A 19,833-nucleotide genomic window follows, 5' to 3' on the forward strand; every position below is an offset into this window, starting at 1 on the left:
TAGCCCTTCTTCACCATCACAAATGTTAATATTGCGCTCCGTCCCTTTCATTGAAGGTAATATTGCCCTCCGTCCCTGTCATAGAGAGTAATATAGTCCTCCGTCCCTGTCACAGAGAGCAATATAGTCCTCCGTCTCTGTCACAGATGGTAATATAGCCCTTTGTCCCTGTCACAGAGAGTAATATAGCTCTACGTCCCTGTCACAGAGGGTAATATAGCACTCCGTCCCTGTCACAGATGGTAACATAGTCCTCCGTCCTTTTCAAAGATGGTAATATAGCCCTCCGTCCCTGTCACAGATATTAATATAGCCTTCCGTCTCAGTCTCAGAAGGTAATATAGCCCTCCGGGTCTGTCACTGAAGGTAATATAGCCCTCCGGGTCTGTCACTGAAGGTAATATAGCTCCCAGTCCCTGTGACAGACGGTAATATATATCCCTCCGTCCCTGTCACAGACGGTAATATAGCCCTCTGTCCCTATCAAAGGAAGGTAATATAGCCCTCCGTCAAAGTCACAGCCGGTAATATAGCCCACCGTCCTTGTCACAGAAGGTAATATAGCCCTCCATCCCTCTAACAGACGGTTATATAGCCCTCTGTCCCTATCACAGATGGTAATATAGTCCTCCGTCCATGTCACAGATGGTAATATAGTCCTCTGTCCCTGCCACAGAGGGTAATATAACCCTCTGTCCCTGTCACCGATGGTGATATAGCCCTTTGTCCCTGTCAAAGATGGTAATATAGCTCACCGTCCCTGTCACATAGGGTAATATAGCCCTCCGTCCCTGTCACAGAAGGTAATATATCTTTCCGTCCCTGTCACAAATGGTAATATAGTCATCCGTCCCCATCACAGATGGTAATATAGCCCTCCGTCCTTGTCAGAGATGGTAATATAGCCCTCCGTTCCTGTCACAGAAGGTAATATAGTCCTCCGTCCCGGTCAAGAAAGGTAATATAGCCTTTCTTCCCCATCACAAATGTTAATATTGCCCTCCGTCCCTGTCACAGATGGTAATATAGTCCTCCGTCCATGTCACAGATGGTAATATAGCCCTTTGTCTCTGTCACAGAGGGTAATATAGCTCTACGTCCCTGTCACATGGGGTAATATAGCCCTCCGTCCCTGTCACAGAGGGTAATATAGCTCTCCGTCCCTGTCACAGATGGGAATATAGTCCTCCGTCCCTGTCAAAGATGGTAACATAGCCCTCGGTCCCTGTCACAGATATTAATATAACCTTCCGTCCCAGTCACAGAAGGTAATGTAGCCCTCCGTCGCTGTCACTGACGGTAATGTAGCCCTCCGTCCCTGTAACAGATGGTAATATAATCCTCCGTCATTGTCAAAGATGGTATTATAGCCCTCGGTCCCTGTCACATATATTAATATAGCCCTCAGTTCCTGTCACAGACGGAAATATAACCCTCCATCCCTGTAACAGACGGTAATATAGCCCTGCGTCCCTTTCACAGATGGTAATATACCCTCTGTCCTTGTCACAGAGGGTAATATAACGCTCCGCCCCTGTCACAGATAGTAATATAGCTGTCTGTCCCTGTCACAGATGGTAATATAACCCTCCTTCCGTGTCACAGATTGTAATATAGCCCTCCGTTCCTGTCACAGAGGTAATATAGCACTCCGACCCTGTCACAGATGGTAATATAGCCATCCCTTCCCTGTCACAGATGGTAATATAGCTCTCCGTCTTTGTCACAGATGGTAATATAGCCCTCTGTCCCTGTCACAGATGGTAATATAGTTCTCCGTCTATGTCACAGATGGTAATATAGTCCTCCGTCCCTGTCACAGAGGGTAATTTCACCCTCCGTCCCTGTCCCAGATGGTGATATAGCCCTCCGTCCCTGTCACAGATATTAATATAGCCCTCCGTCTCAGTCACAGAAGGTAATATAGCCCTCCGGGTCTGTCACTGAATGTAATATAGCCCTCAGTCCCTGTGACAGACGGTAATATAGCCCTCCGTCCCTGTCACAGACGGTAATATAGCCCTCTGTCCCTATGAAAGGAAGGTAATATAGCCCTCCGTCAAAGTCACAGACGGTAATATAGCCCACCGTCCTTGTCACAGAAGGTAATATAGCCCTCCATCCCTGTAACAGACGGTAATATAGCCCTCTGTCCCTGTCACAGATGGTAATATAGTCCTCCGTCCCCGTCAAAGATGGTAATATAGCCCTCGGTCACTGTCACAGATATTAATATAGCCTTCCGTCCCAGTCACAGAAGGTAATATAGCCCTCCGTCACTGTCACTGACGGTAATATAGCCCTCCGTCCCTGTAACAGATGGTTATATAATCCTCAGTCCCTGTCAAAGATGGTAATATAGCCCTCAGTCCCTGTCACAGATATTAATATAGCCCTCAGTCCCTGTCACAGAAGGAAATATAACCCTCCATCCCTATGACAGACGGTAATATAGCCCAGCGTCCCTGTCACAGATGGTAATATAGTCCTCCGTCCCTGTCACAGAGGGTAATATAACGCTCCGCCCCTGTCACAGATGGTAATATAGCCGTCTGTCCCTTTCACAGATGGTAATATAGCCCTCCTTCCGTGTCACAGATTGTAATATAGCCCTCCGTTCCTGTCACATAGGTAATATAGCACTCCGTCCATGTCACAGATGGTAATATAGCCCCCCGTTCCTGTCACATAGGTAATATAGCACTTCGTCCATGTCACAGATGGTAATATAGCCCTGCCTCCCAGTCACACAGGGTAATATAGCCCTACGTCCCTGTCACTGACGGTAATATAGCCCTCCTTCCCTCACGGATGGCAATATAGCCCTCCGTTCCTTTCAAAGACGATTTTATAGCCATCCGACCCTGTCACAGATGGTAATATAGCCATCCCTTCCCTGTCACAGATGGTAATATAGCCCTTCTTCACCATCACAAATGTTAATATTGCACTCCGTCCCTTTCATTGAAGGTAATATTGCCCTCCGTCCCTGTCATAGAGAGTAATATAGTCCTCCGTCTCTGTCACAGATGGTAATGTAGCCCTTTGTCCCTGTCACAGAGAGTAATATAGCTCTACGTCCCTGTCACATAGGGTAATATAGCCCTCCGTCCCTGTCACAGATGGTAACATAGTCCTCCGTCCCTTTCAAAGATGGTAATATAGCCCTCCGTCCCTGTCACAGATATTATTATAGCCCTCCGTCTGAGTCACAGAAGGTAATATAGCCCTCCGGGTCTGTCACTGAAGGTAATATAGCCCTCCGGGTCTGTCACAGACGGTAATATAGCCCTCTGTCCCTATCAAAGGAAGGTAATATAGCCCTCTGTCCCTATCAAAGGAAGGTAATATAGCCCTCCGTCAAAGTCACAGCCGGTAATATAGCCCACCGTCCTTGTCACAGAAGGTAATATAGCCCTCCATCCCTGTAACAGACGGTAATATAGACCTCTGTCCCTATCACAGATGGTAATATAGTCCTCCGTCCATGTCACAGATGGTAATATAGTTCTCTGTCCCTGTCACAGATGGTGATATAGCCCTTTGTCCCTGTCACAGATGGTAATATAGCTCACCGTCCCTGTCACATAGGGTAATATAGCCCTCCGTCCCTGTCAGAGAAGGTAATATATCTTGCCATCCCTGTCACAAATGGTAATATAATCATCCGTCCCCATCACAGATGGTAATATAGCCTTCCGTCCTTGTCAGAGATGGTAATATAGCCCTCCGTTCCTGTCACAGAAGGTAATATAATCATCCATCCCAGTCACAGATGATAATATATAACTCCGTCCCTGTCACAAAGGGTAATATAGGCCTCCGTTCCCATCACAGATGGAAATATAGCCCTCAGTTCCTGTCACAGGGTAATATAGTCCTCCGTCCTTGTCACAGATGGTAATATAGCCCTTTGTCCCTGTCACAGAGGGTAATATAGCTCAGCGCCCCTGTCACATAGGGTAATATAGCCCGCCGTCCCTGTCACAGAAGGTAATATAGCTCTCCGTACCTGTCACAGATGGTAATTTAGTCATCAGTCCTCATAACAGATGGTAATATAGCCCTCCGTCCTTGTCAGAGATGGTAATATAGCCCTCCGTCCCTGCCAAAGATGGTAATATAGCTATCCGTCCCGGTCACAGATGGTAATATAGCCCTGCGTCCCAGTCACAGAGGGTAATATAGCCCTACGTCCCTGTCACTGACGGTAATATAGCCCTCCTTCCCTCACGGATGGCAATATAGCCCTCCGTTCCTTTCAAAGACGATTTTATAGCCATCCGACCCTGTCACAGATGGTAATATAGCTATCCCTTCCCTGTCAGAGATGGTAATATAGCCCTTCTTCACCATCACAAATGTTAATATTACGGTCCGTCCCTTTCATTGAAGGTAATATTGCCCTCTGTCCCTGTCATAGAGAGTAATATAGTCCTCCGTCCCTGTCACAGAGAGTAATATAGTCCTCCGTCTCTGTCACAGCTGGTAATATAGCCCTTTGTCCCTGTCACAGAGAGTAATATAGCTCTACGTCCCTGTCACATAGGGTAATATAGCCCTCCGTCCCTGTCACAGAGGGTAATATAGCACTCCGTCCCTGTCACAGATGGTAATATAGTCCTCTGTCCCTTTCAAAGATGGTAATATAGCCCTCCGGCCTTGTCACAGATATTAATATAGCCCTCCGTCTCAGTCACAGAAGGTAATATAGCCCTCCGGGTCTGTCACTGAAGGTAATATAGCCCTCAGTCCCTGTGACAGACGGTAATATAGCACTCCGTCCCTGTCAAAGACGGTAATATAGCCCTCTATCCCTATCAAAGGAAGGTAATATAGCCCTCCGTCAAAGTCACAGACGGTAATATAGCCCACCGTCCTTGTCACAGAAGGTAATATAGGCCTCCATCCCTGTAACAGACGGTAATGTAGCCCTTTGTCCCTGTCACAGATGGTAATATAGTCCTCCGTCCATGTCACAGATGGTAATATAGTCCTCTGTCCCTGTCACAGAGGGTAATATAACCCTCCGTCTCTGTCACAGATGGTGATATAGCCCCTTGTCCCTGTCACTGATGGTTATATAGCTCACCGTCCCTGTCACATAGGGTAATATAGCCCTCCGTCCCTGTCACAGATGGTAATATATCTTTCCGTCCCTGTCACAAATGGTAATATAGTCATCCGTCCCCATCACAGATGGTAATATAGCCCTCCGTCCTTGTCAGAGATGGTAATATAGCCCTCCGTTCCTGTCACAGAAAGTAATATAGTCCTCCGTCCCAGTCAAGGATGGTAATATAGCCCTTCGTCCTTGTCACAGAAGGTAATTTAGCCCTGCATCCCAGTCACAGAGGGTAACATAGCCCTCCGTCCCTGTCACTGACGGTAATATAGCCCTCCGGCCTATAGCCGACCAGCCGGCGTCAGCCTGCCGGTCGAGCAGAGATCACCGCCGCCCAGACAGAAGAAGAGGCGCAGCAGGTGAAAGGAAACCGGAGCCATCCTTCTCTCCCTATTGCACAGAAAACGAGAACTGATTCAGAGGGACTCAGATGGGTCTCACCAGCTGACGGCGATGTCACACGGCCGCCAGCTGAGGAAGTCAAGGTCGCCTCTTATCAGGCGAAAGATCAGGTGCATGAGGTAAAAGGAAAAAAGAGCAATTTTCCTTCTTTCATTTCACAGAAAACGGAGGTGAGCCCAGTGAGACGGGTGTGGGCCAGATCAGGTGATCCCGCCACGACCTGTCAGCCAGCCAGACCCGCGAGGGTTAACACCACTCAGGAGAGTAAACGTCTGCTTGATGTTACCAGTGGTGAGGCTAAGGTAGCTGTGGTTCCCACAAGTGAAGTGGATATTCTGGACCAATCTTTCAGGCTGTTGGAAGATCGTTCAGACAAACGAACGGTCGCTGAGAGATGGATGAACGAGTAGGTCAGTGACCAAGTGCTCAGTGAGGGGCGAGGTTTGACAGCTGCTGAAGAGGCCTCAGCCCAGTCAACTCAGTCGGTAATGCAACCCGGTTTGAGAGTGACAGACAGACAGGAAGAAAGACCCTGTCACCGGGAAGTCATGACAGTCTGCTAACTGTCGGAATTGTGTCGGTAGAGTAGGGAAGGTGTTGAGTCTGTACTTCATTGGTAAGTCCATCCCAGTGGATGGACCTATTGTGTCCAGTATGACACAGACCTGTGGGGCGAGAGTGTGAAGGGACTGAGGAAGGGAAGCTGCGAGGCGTTGAGCCGGCTTAACCTGGACCCAGAACCTGAGCACGACCGCACTACGGTCAGGAAGTACCACCCTGGACGAGCCAGTGACGTCACATCTTGTCCCGCCAGCTACCGACGTCAACAGAAAACGGATGAATCACCACCACCCAGCCGCCGTGCACTTAATTAAGAGCTCAAGTGTAAGTGGCTGGTGATTTTTAGATGAAATTTTCCTCCGGGAAATTTTATCTTTTTGGTGGGGGGTTATGTGAGGAGGTGGTTCATCAGCTCACTTACAATAGTGCTCTTATGCCTGTGGGAGCCAGTACACTTGTTAAGTGCACTTGTTAAGTGGGCGGACTTAAGTTTGGTAACCAGCAACCGAAACCTCTAGTGTTTGGGCTCATGTGAGAGCCCCAGTCATCAGCAGTCCATAAATGTTACCCTGGCCGGGGTGGCATGTCTGTGGACAGTGCTAGAGCTGATAGCATCATCTCATTGTATGGCTTTGAGGCCAGACTCAGCTTTGCGCGGGAAACAACTAGGCCGCTGGCGTGGGTGGACATGTGGGGCCCCACGCTCGCCGGCCACTTGAGTGGTTGTCATGGAGACAGCCGCCATCTTAGAAACATCTTGAGCCGCCATGTTGGTCGGCCATCTTGGAGCTGCCCTAGGTGCTATGCTACACCGTCGCTGATTGGATGAGAGGGGTAGGCCGCTGTATGCCTTCCTCTCATTGGTTATTTCGAGAAGGACGCGGGAAGTAGCCGGTGTAGCATCATTCTGAACTCAGCCGCCACCTTGTCAGGACGCTTCCTGTACTCAATTCGGCCAAATTGATGTATAGGGCGTCGTGGTGGCTGGACTACTCACTTGCTGATGCTTCCTGCTTCACCTACGACATCGGTCGTCACAGAATCCGGCCGAAGTCGTCGATTGGAGGGGTTTAAGACATTGTTATTCAGGGGGTAGAGGTACAGTGATCTGGGATCGTGGGGAAATGTGCATACGAGCAGCAACAGACTCGTAGATCCCATACCAGTGTTGATTAGACTTGCTAGTGCTCTGTAGCAGTCGATGGGAACAGGGAAATTCGTGTCAGTGTTAAGGCAATTTCCCATGTTTGTGTGAGACGCTAAAGTTGTGCGCGTCACCTGGGTATGAACGCTTCACTTCACCGGGGAGTCGAGGGTGTGAACTCAGCCGTGTTGAGTGGGAGGGGTTCGAGTGTGCGCCAATTTTCCGTATAAGTACTACGGTCAGGAACTACCGCCGCTTAAGCCACTTGGGACGAGCCAGCCACCTATAGCGGGGTGCCTGATGTATGGGAATGGTGTGTAAAGCCGGCAGTGTGAATGAGTAAGTACCTATGTGTGTATTTCTGGTGATTAGTAGTCTCTAAAGCTTGAATTCGAGGTCAAGTGTTCCGTCACATTGTCACGCAGCACCTGTTCAGGTGGAGTGAATTGTGGGCGAGGAGATTAATCACCTGTGTTGTCATCTTGTCAGTCCAGAGGGACTTAAGTCTGGTGTACACAGACGTACAGTGTGTGTGTGTGTGTGTGTGGGTACACACGGGAACAGGATACATAGATTAGCCAAGGAGTGAGAGGATGTCCATGTAATCAATTCTTTTATTTCATTGTGGTAATCATTTTTGATCGTCCGTGGGACGGAGTGATATCATTTCCATGTGTGGTCTTGCAGGTGTGGAATTCCAACACTGAGCACTCAGGTATGTGTAACGCCAGTGATTCCTGGCAATGATTATTGTGGAGTGTGCCACAGTGTGGACTTAAATTTCTTGTATTGTTCCCAGGGCCGTGACAAGTGTGATTTATATAAATATATATTGTGGTTGCAGTATTAATTAACGTAATTTTGGTGAGTTTTGGTGAGTGACGAGGCCGTCTAGAGAGACCGCCCCCGCTCTGTCGAGTAACGTAACTCTCGAGTGTTTATCGGCATGCGTGACCGATAAATCACTCACGCATGTGATTTAAGGAGTGTGAGATTCTCCTTAGTGTTCCCAATAACGTTTGATAGCTGTAGGCTACATGTGTCAGCAATAATTATAATTATATATATATATATATAATCATAGTGTCACGGTTCCCAGTGTTATAGTGTTATTTACTGTGAGGTGATTGATATATATATTGACCTATGTTCTAGGGGTCATTTGCAGCAGTAAGTAAGTAAGTGTGTGCAGTATCCTAATATTTGGAAATTAGAGTACTTGCCGTGCGTGTTATTGCAAAAGGGGTTGTTATTTGATGGTGATTGTTGCTAGTGTTGAGCAATCACCGTATGTGATTGCAGTCCAGTAAAGCCATTGTGGGGCAGTGTTCTAGAGGGTTCATGTCCTGTAGGTTATTTTGCTAGATTCTGCAGTATTGTCATTGCAACCGGATTCTAACGTAGATCACTGTGATTTGTTAGTGTGATTTGTCATTGTCGTGGGGGAACTCGGCTGTAGACGAGTACTTGGATACACATATATTCTCCTGGTTATCTGGTAGGACATCGAAGTCCAGTATTCAGTGAGGTGATTGCGAGGCAATTAATATAACGTAACCAAGGGAACGCCCATTGCTTCAAGAGAATTTGTTCTTTGACAATCTGAGTAACGTAGAATACGTTTGGGTTAATTTACTTTCCTGCAAGCAGCTACGGTAGTCTCGAGGAGCCTAGCCATCAGCCAGATAAGAATTAGAGTATTGTCTGTCGTAATTAACAGTCAGTGGGCCGGGTAATTGACGTGTTTCAGGAAGTCAAAGCAATTAACCTCGATCCTTGTTTGATCGACTCACACGAAGGCTACATTGTTCCATTAACGTAACGTTTGCCCGGAAGTACCGGCATTTGATTGACTCGTGAGAGGAGTAACGTCATTTTAGAATAACGTAAACCTGGGGCTATTTTCTGTTATTAGTCGCCTGAATTGGTCTGAGTATGGAAGGCTTAGACGGAATTCGTACCTTAATGTAAATTGCTGAGCCAGTGTGAAAGGTTGCGTATTTTAATTGTTTAATTATTGATCTTGAGGATAGTAATTAATTACTCTAAAGGTAATCACGAGTGATTACCGTTCTCTTAGCACTTTGGACATTGCAAATCAGAGTTTACCATCGCTGAGTGATTAGTAACCAATTAACGTAAATTAACGTAACTAGTAAAGAGATTAATCAGCTGTCTGGAAGTACAGGGATTAATGGGATTTGCTCACTGAATGCTCGATGGGTAGAGTGTTGTTTGATTTCCGCGTTACTAGTGACAGTTGTAAGAGTTGTTAATTTAACGTAAATGTTACCTTGTTATTAACGTAAATGCTATTGTGTTATTAACGTAAATCAATTGTTATTGATTGTTGATCGTCCGTGGGACGGAGTGTTAACGTGAGGATTAATTTGAGGAAGGGTGCTGGAGTTGCCAGTGAACCCATTAGTTATTGTTGTCATTGAAAGACTACTGATTTGATTGCATTGCAACCGCTGTTGCAGGAGTAGACTGCACTGAGGCGTAGAACAGTTAGGAGGTTACTGGAGACGTGTTTCAGAACCTACTGTGTCATTTGTTGTAATTGTGATTATAGATCTGTTAGTTCTTGTTTCTTGTTGATTCCTCTGGGGTCACGCTTATGTTCGAGTTAGTTCATTATGCAGTCCGAGGGGCTGGTGTCTAGCTGTCATTGATAGTGTCACAGGAAGGATCTCGAGTAACGTCATTGACATTTCTTTTGTTTTGTTGTAGTAGTTAGTACTTTATTGAATAAACTAAGTTGTTATGGTTAACACTGTCTTTTCGTTACACCCCCACACATTATTATTGTTATGCAAATGTTCTTCACACTCGACTAATAAAAATTGAGACTAATTTTCTGAGCTTTGGATCAAATATACGGCACCACACAACAATAAATTATTGTTGTGAGAGCCCGTGACCTACTCGTTAGATTCGCTTCGGCGATTGGCGAAGGTCGGCGGCCTAAGAGAGGGGATTTCAAATTTCATTTGGGTCTCGGCGTTTGCTCGCGCCTAGTCAATTGTTCATACATGGTCCCAAAGTGAGGAATGAGCTGTTTACTACACTGGTGTGTTAGCTAAGCAAGTCCTTCCTCAGGCGACCTAATTGAATATCACGACAGGAATAAAGGTTAAAGAATAAAGAAAGTTCTTAGAAATTTTCCGAGCTAAAATTCCTTATACCAATTATAATTTATTCCACAAATTCTCAACTCAAAACTCTCACACTGACGGTAATATTGCCCTCCGTCCCTGTCACAGACAGTAATATAGCCCTAAGTCTCTGTCACAGATAGTAATATAGTCCTCCGTCACTATCACAGATGGTAATATAATCCTCCGTCCCTGTCACAGATGGTAATATAGCTCTCCGTTCCCATCACAAATGTAAATATAGTCCTCCGTCCCTGTCATAGATGGTAATACAGTCCACCGTCCCTGTCACAGATGGTAATATAGCCCTCCGTCTCTGTCACAGAGGGTAATATATCCCTCCGTCCCTATCACAGATGGTAATATAGCCCTTCGTTTCTGTCACAGATGGATATATAGCCCTCCATCTCTATCACAGAAGGTAATATATATTGCTCCGTCCCTGTCACAAAGGGTAATATAGCTGACCGTTCCTGTTTCAGATGGTAATATAGTCCTCCATCCTTGTCACAGAGGGTAATATAAACTTCCGTCCCTGTCACAGACGGTAATATATCCATCCGTCCCTGTCAAAGATGGTAATATAGTCCTCCGTCCCTGTCACAGATCGTAATATATCCCTCCGTCCCTGTAATAGAATATAATATAGCTCTCAGTCCCTGTCACAAAGGGTAATATAGCCCTCCGTTCCCTGTCACAGACGGTAATATAACCCTCCGTTCCCTGTCACAGACGGTAAAATAACTCTACGTCACTGTCACAGACAGTAATATAGCCCTCCGTCCCTGTCACAGATTTAATATAGCCGTCAGTGCCTGTCAAAAACGGTAATATAGCCCTCCGTCCCTGTCACAGATGTTAATATAGTCCCCCGTCCCTGTCACAGATGGTAATATAGCCCTCCGTCCCTGTCACAGACGTAATATAGTCCTACGTCCCTGTCACAGATGGTAATATAGCCCTCCGTCCCTGTCACAGACGTAATATAGTCCTACGTCCCTGTCACAGATGGTAATATAGCCCTCCGTCCCCATCACAGATGGTCACATAGTCCACCGTTCCTGTCACAGATGGTAATATAGCGCTCCGTCCCAGTCACAGATGGTAATATAGTCCTCCGTCCCTGTAACAGATGGTAATATAGTCCACCATCCCTGTCACAGATGGTTATATAACCCAACGTCCCTGTCACAGATGGTAATATAGCTCTCCGTCCGTCACAGATGGTAATATAGTCCTCCGAGCCTGTTACAGATGGTAATATAGTCCTCCGTCCCAGTCACAGATGGTAATATAGCCCTCCGTCCCTCTCACAGATGGTAATATAGCCCTCCGAGCCTGTTACAGATGGTAATATTGTCCTCCGTCCCAGTCACAGAGGGTAATATAGCCCTCCGTCCCTGTCACTGACATTATTATAGCCCTCCGTTACCATCACAGATGGAAATATAGCCCTCCTTCCCTATCACAGAAGGTAATATAGCGATCCGTCCCTGTCACAAAGGGTAATATAGCTAATCATTCCTGTTACAGATGGTAATATAGTCCTCCGTCCTTGTCACAGAGGGTAATATAACCCCCCGTCCCTGTCACAGATGGTAATATATCCATCCTTCCCTGTCACAGATGGTAATATAGCCCTCCGTCCGTGTCACAGAGGAAAATATAGCTATCCGTCCCTGTCAAATAGGGTAATATAGCCCTCCGTCCCTGTCACAGATGGTAATATAGCCCTCCTTCCCTGTCACAGAGGGTAATATAGCCATCCTTCCTTGTCAGAGATGGTAATATAGCCCTTTGTCAATGTCACAGAGGGAAATATAGCTCTGCGTCCCTGTCACATAGGGTAATATAGCCCTCCGTCCCTGTCACAGAAGGTAATATAGCTCTCCGTCCCTGTCACAGATGATAATATAGTCATCCGTCCATCTCAGATGGTAATATAGCCCTCCGTTCCTGTCACAGAAGGTAATATAGTCCTCCGTCCCTTTCAAAGATGGTAATATAGCCCTCCTTCCCTGTCACAGATGGTAATATAGCCCTGCGTCCCAGTCACAGAGGGTAATATAGCTCTCTGTTTCTGTCACTGACGGTAATATAGCGATCCGTTCCTGTCACAAAAGGTAATATAGCTGATCATTCCTGTCACAGATGGTAATATAGTCCTCCGTCCTTGTCACAGAGGGTAATGTAACCCTCCGTCCCTGTCACAGATGGTAATATATCCCTCCGTTCCTGTCACAGATGGTAATATAGACCTCCTTCCCTGTCACAGAGGGTAGTATAGCCCTCTGTCCCTGTCACAGAAGGTAATATAGCCCTCTGTCTCAGTCACAGAGTGTTTTATAGCTCTCCGTCCCTATCACATAGGGTAATATAGCCCTTCGTCCCTGTCACAGTTGGTAATATATCCCTCCATCCCTGTCACAGATGGTAATATAGCCCTCTGTTCCTGTCACAGACGGTAATATAACACTCCGGCCCTGTCACACGTGGTAAGCTAGCCATCCGTTCCTGTCACACACGGTATTATAGCTATCCGTCCCTGTCACAGATGGTAATATATCCCTCCGTCCCTGAAACAGATGGCAATATAGCCCTCCGTCCCTGTCACATAGGATAATATAGCCCTCCGTCCCTGTCACAGATGGTAATATAACCCTCCGTCGCTGTCACAGAGGGGAATATAGCGCTCTTACCCTGTCACATAGGGTAATATAGCTCACTGTCCCTGTCACAGAGGGTAATATAGCCCTCAGTCCCTGTCACAGAGGGTAATATAGTCCTCCGTCCTTGTCAGAGATAGTAATATAGCCCTCCGTCCCTGCCGCAGATGGTAATATAGGACTCCCTCACTGTCACAGGTTGCAATATTGGCCTCCATCCTTGTCACAGATAGTAATAATGGCCTCCCTCTCTGTCACTGGTTGTAATATAGCCCTCTGTTCCTGTCACAGATGGTAATATAGCCCACCCTCCCTGTCACAGGTTGTAATATAGCCTTCCGTTCCTGTCACAGATGGTAATGTAGACCTCTGTCTCTGTCACAGAGGGTAATATAGCCCTCCATCCCTGTCACAGACGGTAATATAGCCCTCCGTCCCTTTCTTAGAAGGTAATATAGCCTTCCGTCCCTGTCACAGAGGGCAATATAACCCTCCGTCTCTGTCACAGAGGGTAATATAGTCGTCCGTAGTTGTAGGGATGACCCCGTAAACACTATATTTTGTCGCGGGGAAATATCGTGTTTATGGCACAGGGCTTACAGGAAAATTTAAAAATATCGTGTTTGTGTCAGGGCATTTCCTGGGAAACTCTATGGGTTATTTTTGTTTGTTTTCAATCACAGATTTTTCATCGACTATTTTCAAATAAATCAATCTTAGAAGTTTTTTAAGCGTTTGAGGAAAATAAGTAGGAAAATCTTATAGGAAAAATTCAGAAAAAATCGTGTTTGAGTCACACAGTTTCTAGGTAAACTCTACAGATAAATTTTGTCTGTTTTAAAAACCGCGTATTTTCTCTCTCTCTCTCTCTCTCTCTCTCTCTCTCTCTCTCTCTCTCTCTCTCTCTCTCTCTCTCTCTCTCTCTCTCTCTCTCTCTCTCTCTCTCTCTCTCTCTCGTTCTCTCTCTCTCTCTCTCTCTCTCTCTCTCGTTCTCTCTCTCTCTCTCGTTCTCTCTCTCTCTCTCGTTCTCTCTCTCTCTCTCGTTCTCTCTCTCTCTCTCGTTCTCTCTCTCTCTCTCGTTCTCTCTCTCTCTCTCGTTCTCTCTCTCTCTCTCGTTCTCTCTCTCTCTCTCTCTCTCTCTCTCTCTCTCTCTCTCTCTCTCTCTCTCCCTCTCTCTCTCTCTCTCTCCCTCTCTCCCTCTCTCCCTCTCTCTCTCTCTCTCTCTCTCTCTCTCTCTCTCTCTCTCTCTCTCTCTCTCTCTCCCTCTCTCCCTCTCTCTCTCTCTCTCTCTCTCTCTCTCTCTCTCTCTCTCTCTCTCTCTCTCCCTCTCTCCCTCTCTCTCTCTCTCTCTCTCTCTCTCTCTCTCTCTCTCTCTCTCTCTCCCTCTCTCCCTCTCTCCCTCTCTCTCTCCCTCTCTCTCTCTCTCTCTCTCTCTCTCTCTCTCTCTCTCTCTCTCTCTCTCTCTCTCTCACTCACATTTCAGATCATTAAATAGGGAAAAATTAACATCATTTTCTTTCTACTGATGCCACTGTTCATGTATCTTTTCTATTCCTTTTACTCAGACGGACAGCTCACCAGAGGATGGAAGACTAATGTCAATTTTCGAACTTCTTTCTGTGTGTCTGATGATCAAATAATATTTGAAAAAATGACGTTAGGTTGGTCTTATGGCATTAGGACTGTATGGTACTGCTCGCATCAGTATTAATATAATAGCAAGACAATGTCACAGAATGTTCAACGTTCATATACCATAACATAACATAACATAATGTAGAGTTGCCATCCCATTCCACACGTGATCAGCAGAGGACATACCACGCTGGAAGACAGAAGAGCTTGGGGAGACGTGATCAATACCTACAAATTCTAATATTTTTTGTTGTTGTTAACTGCGTGATCGCAACATGTATACCTCATGGTCTCTTGTTCAGCCTCTGACTATCCCTCCTACCCCTTACCCCCTCGCAAATCATTCTTTCGCTCTCTCTCTCCCTTAGGTGGACCATGTTCCCCACATACAAATTCCTATTAGCAAAGTAATATATATATATATATATATATATATATATATATATATATATATATATATATATATATATATATATATATATATATATATATATATATATATATATATATATATATATACTGTGACGATAATCTCTATCACTATATTCTCTACATAAAGTTACGTATATTATACAACAATAAGATGCTACCTTCAAGATACCTCTATCAGTACCACAAACGTTTTGACCAGGAGGCAAACGTACCCAAGACTCCCACCTACTCCACACTCCCTCCATGTCGGCTTCGTCATCAACCAGCAAAATACCATTCCCAGCTTGTCTGCTTCTGATTCGTGACTCGCCGACTGCACACCTGCACCTCAGCGCCCTCTACAAGTCGATGTCTGGGCTTGAACCAGTCATTAAAGTCAGAATATCCTTGTGCTCTCAAGCCATGAACAACTAACTGATATACGCTATCAGGTGGATGTTTCTCAGCTAGCGCTATATTCTCAGCACCTGTTTAATCACTTTGTCTTTATATTGTAGAGTAACGTAATCCCTATTCTTCATTTATGTTATATGTTTTTGACTTGTTTGTTTGCACTGTACATAGCCAAGAGATTGTCTTTGTTTTTAATTTGTTTTCTATATTAATTAAAGTTTCATTGTTCATACTATGTGTTTTGCGAGTCTTCCCTTACTTTACCACAGACAAACAGCCAAGCATCCTTAGAGACATCAAAGACATCCTTGAAGACATCAAAGACATCCTCCAAGACATCAAAGACACTCTTCGAGACATCAAGGACATATTCAAAGACATCAAAGTTGCACTCAAAGACATCCTTAGAGACACCAAAGACACCCTTTAAGACATCAAAACACCTCTCGAGATATCAAAGACACTCTCAAACATACCAAAGGTACTCTTCGAGATATCAAAGTTATTCTTCGAGACATCAAAGCTGCTTTGTAAGATATCTTCGTTCATCAAACTTATTCTCAGAGACATCTAAAGTTAATATCGATCATCAAAGTTGTTCTCTACATCGTAAAAGTTATTCGCTAAGTAACCTTTCGTTCGTCAGAGGTGCTTTCTAAGACATCTTCGTCCATCAAAGTTATTCTCAGAGATATCTAAAGTTATTCTCAGAGTCATCAAAAGTTATTCTAAGACATCAAAAGTTATTCTCAGAGCTACCCAAAAGTTATTCTCAGAGTCATCAAAGGTATTCTCAGTCATCAAAGTTATTCCAAGAGACATTAAAAATAAATCTGTCATCAAACTTGTTCTCAAAGTTATCAAAGTTTATCTTAGAGTCATCAAAGGTATTCTTAGAGTCATCAGAGGTATTCTCAGACTCACCTTCGTCCATCTGAGAAACTTTCCAAAGTATCTATGTTCATCAAAGTTATTTTCTAAGACATCAAAAGTTATTCTCAGAGTCATATGTTAGTTTCTAAGTAACCTTTCGTTCATCAGAGAAGCTTTCTAAGACATCTTCGTTCATCAAAGTTGTTCTCGAAGTCATAAAAGTTATTCCCAGAGCTATCAAAGTTGTTCTATAAGATATCTTCGTTCATCAAAGTTATTCTCAGAGTCATCAAACGTGATCTCTAACTCACCTTCTTTCATCAAAGAAACTCTCCTTCTTCCAACAAGTTATACTTTAAGACATCAATGTTGTTCTCTAACATATCTTCAGGCATAAAATTTCTTTCCAAAATGTAACTAGTTCAGCTTTTCATATCAAACTTGCACTTCTGTTAAAATATATTTTCTTAGACACTTTACCTTTAAAACTTTTCTCTGTACAACACTGCTTAAACCTACCTAACCTATCCTCCCCACCCAATGTTACTTACCTAACATAACGTTCCTAAACCTAACCTACCATACATAGCCTAACCTAACTAACCCTAACCTAACTTACCTAACCTAACTTAATTTAACCTAACTTAACCTAACCTAACCTAACTTACATAACCTAACTTACGTATCTAAACTTAACTAAGCTAACATAACCTAACCTAACTTACCTAACTGAGCTTACATAACCTAACTAAGCAAACCTAACTTAACCTTACTTACCTATCCTAACTTAACTAACCTAACATAACCTAACTTAACCTAACCTACCTTACCTTACCTAACCTATCTTAACCCAACCTAACTTACCTAACCTAACTTACCTAACCTAGCTTACCTACCCTAACTTACCTTACCTAGCCTACATAACCTAAGCTAACCTAACTTACCTATCCTAACTTAACTAACCTAACCTAACCTAACTTAACTTACCTTTCCTAACTTACCTAACCTAATTTACCTAACCTAACTTACCTAACATATCTTAACCTAACCTAACCTAACTTACCTAACCTAACTTACCTACCCTAACTTACCTAACCTAGCTTACCTACCCTAACTTACCTAACCTAACTTACCTAATCTAACCTAACTTAACTAACCTAAAATAAAATCCTGCCCATCAACCGTGAAGAGCTCAGTCCCCCAGGGTACTGTGCTTGCTCCAGTACTTTTTCTCATCCTCATATCGGACATAGACAAGAACACAACCTATAGCACTGTATCATCCTTTGCAGATGACACTAGGATCTTCATGAGAGTAGGCAACATAGATGACACGGCAAACCTCCAGTCAGATGTAGATCAGGTCTTTCTATGGGCTACAGAAAATAATATGGTGTTTAACAAAGATAAGTTCCAGCTCATGCGCTATGGAAAAAATGAAAATATAAAAACGGAAACCACGTACAAAACTCAGGCAAATCATAACATAGAACGAAAAGGCAATGTAAAGGATCTGGGTGTACTCATGTCGGAAGACATTACCTTTAAAGCACACAATAAAGTAGCAGTCACAACTGCAAGAAAAATGACAGGTTGGATAACAAGAACTTTTCACACTAGAGATGCTATACCGATGATGACACTTTTCAAACCGCTTGTGCTCTCTAGAGTGGAGTACTGCTGCACAATGACAGCCCCCTTCAAAGCTGGAGAAATTGCTGACCTGGAGAGCGTGCAGAGATTCTTTACTGCTAGAATCCACTCAGTAAAACATCTAAACTATTGGGTCCGACTAAAGAGCCTAAATCTGTACTTCCTTGAGTGCAGGCGGGAGAGATACATAATAATTTACATGTGGAAAATATTAGAGAGGCTGGTCCCAAACCTGCACACAGAAATAACATCGCATGATACCAGAAGATATGGCAGGATGTGCATAATAACCCCGTTGAAAAGCGGAGATGTAACAGCTACTCTGAGAGAGAACTCATTAACATCAGAGGCCCGAGACTGTTCAACACACTTCCGCTACACATAAGGGGCATATCTGGCAATCCCCTCACAGTGTTCAAGAGAGAACTGGATAAGCACCTCCAAAGGATACCTGATCAACCAGGCTGTGACTCATACATCAGGCTGCGAGCAGCTGCGTCCAACAACCTGGTTGATCAGTCCAGCAACCAGGAGGCCTGGTCGACGACCGGGCCGCGGGGACGCTAAGCCCCGGAAGCACCTTAAGGTAACCTCAAGGTAACCTAGCTTACCTACCCTAACTTATCTAACCTAACTTACCTATCCTAACTTAACTAAGCTAACCTAACTTAACATACCTAACCTAACTTACCTAATAGAAATTACATAACCTAACCTAACTAACCAAACATAACCTAACCTAACTTATCTATCCTAACTTCCCTAACCTAACCAAACTTACCTTACCTGGCTTACCTACCCTAACTTACCTAACCTATCTTAACCTAACCTAACTTACCTAACCTAACCTAACTTACCTACCCTAACTTACACAAACTATCTTAACCTAACCTAACCTAACTTACCTAACCTAACTTAACCTATCCTAACTTATCCCAACCTATCCTAACTTAAAGTAAATTACCTAACTTACAAAACCTAACTTACCCAAACTAACGTAACCTAACTCACCTAGTCCAACTTACATAATTATTCATGCTTGTCTTTTGTGTTTTGTCAATCAATGCCTCATATTCATTTCTTCATTTCAAGAGATAATTTCTCAAATGGTCATTTTTGCATTTCAAGGGTAATTTGTTAAAGATTGGGTGTTTATGCATTTCAAAGGATTTTTGTTATATATAAGCATTTAATCGTTTCAAGGGTTAATTTCTCAAATGGTCATTTTTGCATTTCAAGGGTTATTTGTTAAAGTTCATCAAGTTACTCATAAATTGTATTTATTATGTTTGTATTAATTGTCTTATTCTTTCCCCCCTTAACCTAACCTCCTTAATCTTAGTGTATTCATTATGTTGGTTATCATTTGTTCTTATCCCCAACCCTTTAACCTAACCTTTCATATGTACTTTATTTGTTTATTGTGTTTGACGTATTTGTTGAATATATTATCCTTATGCTAACCTTTCAGATGTAGTTTTGTTTCTTCCTTTTGTATATTTTACCCAAACCCACTAGGGTTTGGTTAGGTAAGTTAGGTTAGGTTAGGTTAAGATAGGTTAGGTAAGTTAGGGTAGGTAAGCTAGGTAAGGAAAGTTAGCTTAGGTTAGGTAAGTTAGGTTAGGTTAAAATAGGTTAGGTAAGTTAGGTTGGGTTAAGATTGGTTAGGTATGGTAAGTTAGGTTAGGTTATGTTAGGTTAGTTAAGTTAGGATAGGTAAGTTAGGTTAGGTTTGGTTAGTTAGGTTATGTAAGCTCAGTTAGGTAAGTTAGGTTAGGTTAGGTAAGTTAG

The 19,833-nt window shown here is 44.0% G+C and overlaps 1 protein-coding gene across 1 annotated transcript in view; it reads left to right on the forward strand.

Annotated features, from left to right (window-relative positions):
* Positions 1 to 15,946, forward strand: part of LOC138351745 (golgin subfamily A member 6-like protein 22) — a 180,412-nt gene extending 164,466 nt beyond the window's left edge. Inside the window, exons 7-9 of the mRNA XM_069303773.1 lie at positions 5,689 to 5,933; positions 6,112 to 6,143; positions 15,786 to 15,946. Of these exons, the coding sequence (XP_069159874.1) occupies positions 5,689 to 5,933; positions 6,112 to 6,143; positions 15,786 to 15,946 (438 nt within the window). The remainder of the gene's footprint in view (positions 1 to 5,688; positions 5,934 to 6,111; positions 6,144 to 15,785) is intronic.
* The last annotated feature ends 3,887 nt before the right edge of the window (positions 15,947 to 19,833 follow it).

This window comes from Procambarus clarkii, chromosome 50 (assembly GCF_040958095.1).
Source record: "Procambarus clarkii isolate CNS0578487 chromosome 50, FALCON_Pclarkii_2.0, whole genome shotgun sequence".
Lineage (NCBI taxonomy): Eukaryota > Metazoa > Arthropoda > Malacostraca > Decapoda > Cambaridae > Procambarus > Procambarus clarkii.